This window comes from Musca domestica, unplaced genomic scaffold (genome assembly GCF_030504385.1).
Source record: "Musca domestica strain aabys unplaced genomic scaffold, Musca_domestica.polishedcontigs.V.1.1 26, whole genome shotgun sequence".
In the NCBI taxonomy this organism is placed as follows: domain Eukaryota; kingdom Metazoa; phylum Arthropoda; class Insecta; order Diptera; family Muscidae; genus Musca; species Musca domestica.
The window spans coordinates 4,955,815-4,959,988 of record NW_026712283.1 but is presented as its reverse complement, the minus strand read 5'-3'; the positions used below and the strand labels follow the sequence as shown (position 1 = coordinate 4,959,988).

At 32.8% G+C, this 4,174-nt stretch overlaps 1 protein-coding gene across 1 annotated transcript; it reads right to left on the bottom strand.

Annotated features, from left to right (window-relative positions):
• Nucleotides 1–454: 454 nt before the first annotated feature.
• On the bottom strand, nucleotides 455–1,138 carry LOC131803020 (histone H1-like). Its single transcript, XM_059123910.1, has one exon. The coding sequence runs from the start codon at nucleotides 1,136–1,138 to the stop codon at nucleotides 455–457; it is 684 nt and encodes a 227-aa protein (XP_058979893.1).
• Between the last annotated feature and the right edge of the window lie 3,036 nt (nucleotides 1,139–4,174).

Below are 4,174 nucleotides of genomic sequence, written 5' to 3'. Positions count from 1 at the left end.
TATTTTTTCAAGGACCTAAAGCGTGGAATATTTATGAATATTTTTTCAAGAACCTTAAACGTAGACTTTTTATATATGTATATATGAAATTATAAAATTGACCAAATTATGGGGATTTTCGAGAATTATGACCTGTGGGTAATTAGGAAAAATTTTAAATATTTTATTATCTTTTATGACCTGGGTTAAAAAATAATCCAGTGGCGTCCACGATTATATTGGCTCAATAAAATTACCTAATAAGAACAGTAATTAGCGAAAGTAATTTTTTTTCCCAAAATCAAACACGTGTACAAATTTACTTATTTATTTAGGTAACAAATATATACGATAACTGTTGAAAATAAATATTTTTCTCTTTTTTAATTTAATTTGTAGCCCTGAAAAGGGCTGTTAGATAGTATGTTTTCGAATATCGAAAATATTGTGGAAAAAGTAATCTTTCTGGGAAAAATTACTTCTTGGCGGCGGTTTTCTTAGCAGCTGGCTTCTTTGCTGCTGCGGCCTTTTTGGGCTTAGCAGCTGCAGTTTTTGCCTTGGGTGCCTTTGGTTTAGTGGCAGATGCTTTGGCGGCGGTCTTTGCTGGTTTAGCTTTAACTGTACCGGTTTTCTTGGCAGCCTTTGCCTTTGTTTTGTCGGCCTTCTTCTTTTCAGCGGTCTTCTTGGCGGCAGAGGGTTTTTTGGCAGCTGCCTTCTTCTCACCAGCGGCCTTTTTAGGGGCGGCAGCCTTCTTCTTTTTGTCACCAGCGGCCGGGGCCTTCTTCTTCTTTTCAGCAGTCTTAGCTTTGGGTTCCTTGGAGGCCGAAGCTGACAATTTGAATGAACCAGAAGCACCCTTACCTTTAGTTTGGATCAATTTTCCACTGGCAACGGCACCTTTCAAGTACTTCTTGATGAAGGGGGCCAATTTTTGGGCATCTACTTTGTAGGTGCTGGCCAAGTATTTCTTGATGGCGGGCAATGATGAACCTCCACGTTCCTTCAGGGTCTTGATGGCGGCATCAACCATTTGCTGGGTTGGAGGGTGGGTAGGGGCAGCTGATGGCTTCTTTGCTTTGGCAGCGGCTTTTTTTGGTGCCTTTTTCTCAACAGCGGCAACTGGGGAGGCGGTGGCTTCAACAACGGCGGCGTCAGACATGGTTATTCACTGTTTGGTTTATATTTCACTGTTAACACAAATACACTCACAAATTTATGTGTACTATTATTTTTGTTAGCGGCGAGCTAAAGTGTAGGTACATCGAAAAGATGAGATGTGCATAGTAGTCAATTGGTAAATTTTTCGAAAGATTGTGTGGAAGCGTGTTTAATTTTTTACAAAAGTTTTCGGAGAAATTAAATTTTCCTGAAGAAGCTTTGATAATTTTCACTAAAAATGTTTTATACCTTTAAAGTATAGATTTCAGGCTATGTTTTAAAGAAAGTTTGGTGTAATTATCACTTGCCGTTTGTGAATTATAAACGTTTAACTTGGCAGATTATAAAAATGTAATCACAAATTTCCAACTAAAATTTAAAAAAATCAAATTTTTTACGAAAATTTAATTGAAAATTCTTTTTGAAAATGTAGCCTGATATGTTTACTTTAGGATCAAAGAAAAATATCGATGAAATTTCATATTTTACTATGTGAAAAAATTGAAATTATTATGTGGTCTATGACAGCAGAAATCCTCTTGTTGGCATAATTTCAATGAAGAAAAGTTTTTCTTGAAATAAATTTGAAAGCTCAAATCTTAATAAGTTTTATAAAAATTTCTTAAAAAACATTTCAGAATTTGTATATTTACATCAAAATATAACATTATTCACAAAAAGTCATAATTTACGGGGAAAAGTTACAAAATCCCCAGAATACTTCATACTACCAATGTACAGGCATTCACTGACAAACGGTTATGTATTTTCATTTTGCAATATTTTTTATGAAATTTAACATAATTTGTTCTAAAATTTCTTAAAAGTAGTATTAGAAGCCATTTTCTACATTATTTTGTGAAATTTTAGTTAATTTTCTGAAAAAATATTCCCAAAAATAAATTTCTCTTTACAGGCAAATATCACCTAGAACACTTGGAAATGTCATGAAATTAATTGCGTTTTACAAAAATTATTTTCGATCAACTTCAAAGGTAGATATTATTGGCATTTCTTTTTATAATACTTTTATTTATATTTTAGATCAAAATTCTCAACAAATCAATTATTTTCTTCTTCGATTTTGGAAAATAATAAATTATTACCAATTTCTCTAAATACATCTGGCAAAAATAATTGTGTAATTCCATACGGAGAAATTCATATTCAAATCTCTTAAAATGCGTATAAAACATTTAAAAATTTAGCTGAAAAGGAAAAAAACATATTTCATACATCATTCCTGAAAAAAATAAATAGGAGGGACATTTTAGCTGGAAATTTTTAAAATTCAGATGAAATAATTCTTAGAAATTAAAGGCAGAGAATTTTTTCCCGTTAAATTGAATAGTCCACAACAGAAAAAAATGATCGAAGGGGAATAAAATGAGAGAAATAGACAAATTTCGCGCCAAAAATCATAAAGAGAGCAATTTTTTGTTTAACGGGAAAAGGAAAAAAACAAAATGGACAAAAAAAAAATCCCGTTAGCAAAATGTATGTGGTGGTTGTTTTTATGAGTCATAGCATTTTTTTCGAAGAGGGAGTACAAAAATGATAATAATTTTGCAAATTAAAGGAAATTATCAATCTTCTTGGAAACAATAAAAAATGGGCAAATTTAGGAATCACAGAAAAAGGAAAAACAAAGAAAGAATACTAAACTCAATAATCTCCACAATTTAATGATTTTTGTCTCGACTGTTTCTTTTTCATCCAACAAGCCTAAAAAGTAAATGGGAAAACCCAAAGAAAATCTAGGGCTAATCTTTAGGGGATTTTGATTTTTTTGTTTCGTTTTGTTGAGAAGACGCATCAAAGCATCATCATCAGGACAACAATATACCATTGAAATACGTGTGTATGTAACATTGTAAATATTCACACACGTATACACTCACAAGACATCGACACTGTGACCCACAAAATAAAGAAGAAAAAAAATTGCCACCACGTTTCTTGTTTTTCTTCTTGTTTTTGTCCTTGTTGTTGTTAATCCATAAAGATTTTTTGTAAATGTTTATGTTTGACACATATTCAAAGACAGATTTGTAAGATGAGAGACAGAAGACGAAAAAAAAAAAACACAGAATACACGAATAGATATTCCGTCAAATGACAAGACGAAAAAACTAAATTTACCCGCACACACAGATACCTACACGAGCACTGCAGGTATTTGATCCCTATTCATACACATACATTTTTTTGGGAGACTTTAAGACCTGCTAACCCAAAAGCACAATCTGTTTTCCGTTTTCTTGATTTCTACCATTTTACCTTACCACATCATCTTCACCATCATCGTCAATGATGGTTTAGTGAGAAACATATGACTGTGTGTGTGTGTTCAGGGGTTTCACTAAATAGCCCTCTTCGTAAATAGCGATAAGCAGCTTATGAGCTGTTTGCTAAACTTTTTATGCTTGTATTTCCTTGAAAATCTTCATGAATTTCCAGCGATAAATTCTTAATATTTTCTTGCGGTGTTTTTTTTTGCTGGTTTCAATATCCTTGGGATTTGAATTTGAATAAACTTTTCACACCAACCGGCTTTCGGAAAAGTCAAGTTTGTCAAAGTTTTCTAAGGGTACTACATATTTAAAGAGCTAAGCTAAGGTGAAATTTTAAGACGGTGAAAAGACAATGTAAAACGTTGCCGTATGTCACCCTATTGATGGCCATCACTTGACAACATCAGATAGAAGTGGATACTGGGATTCAATTATGGAAGCCGTCTGGGATTTTTTGGAACTTAATTGAGAAGGACAATTTTTCGATAGTTCAATTGAGACAACTATGAACAAGATAATAATTTGAATCAAGAAAGAAATTTATTGCCGAAATTTGCAAGGAGAACGCCTGATTAGTCCATGTTTGGATCCAAGAATTTACAACAAAAATATCGACAGGTGCGATCCACCCTTAAAAATCGTAGCATTAAGAGAAAGTGATGAATTCAAAATCATAACAATTTTTTTTTTTAAAACGTGAACAACCGAAGCATTGAAGAAAGACTAAAATTCCAACAAAATTT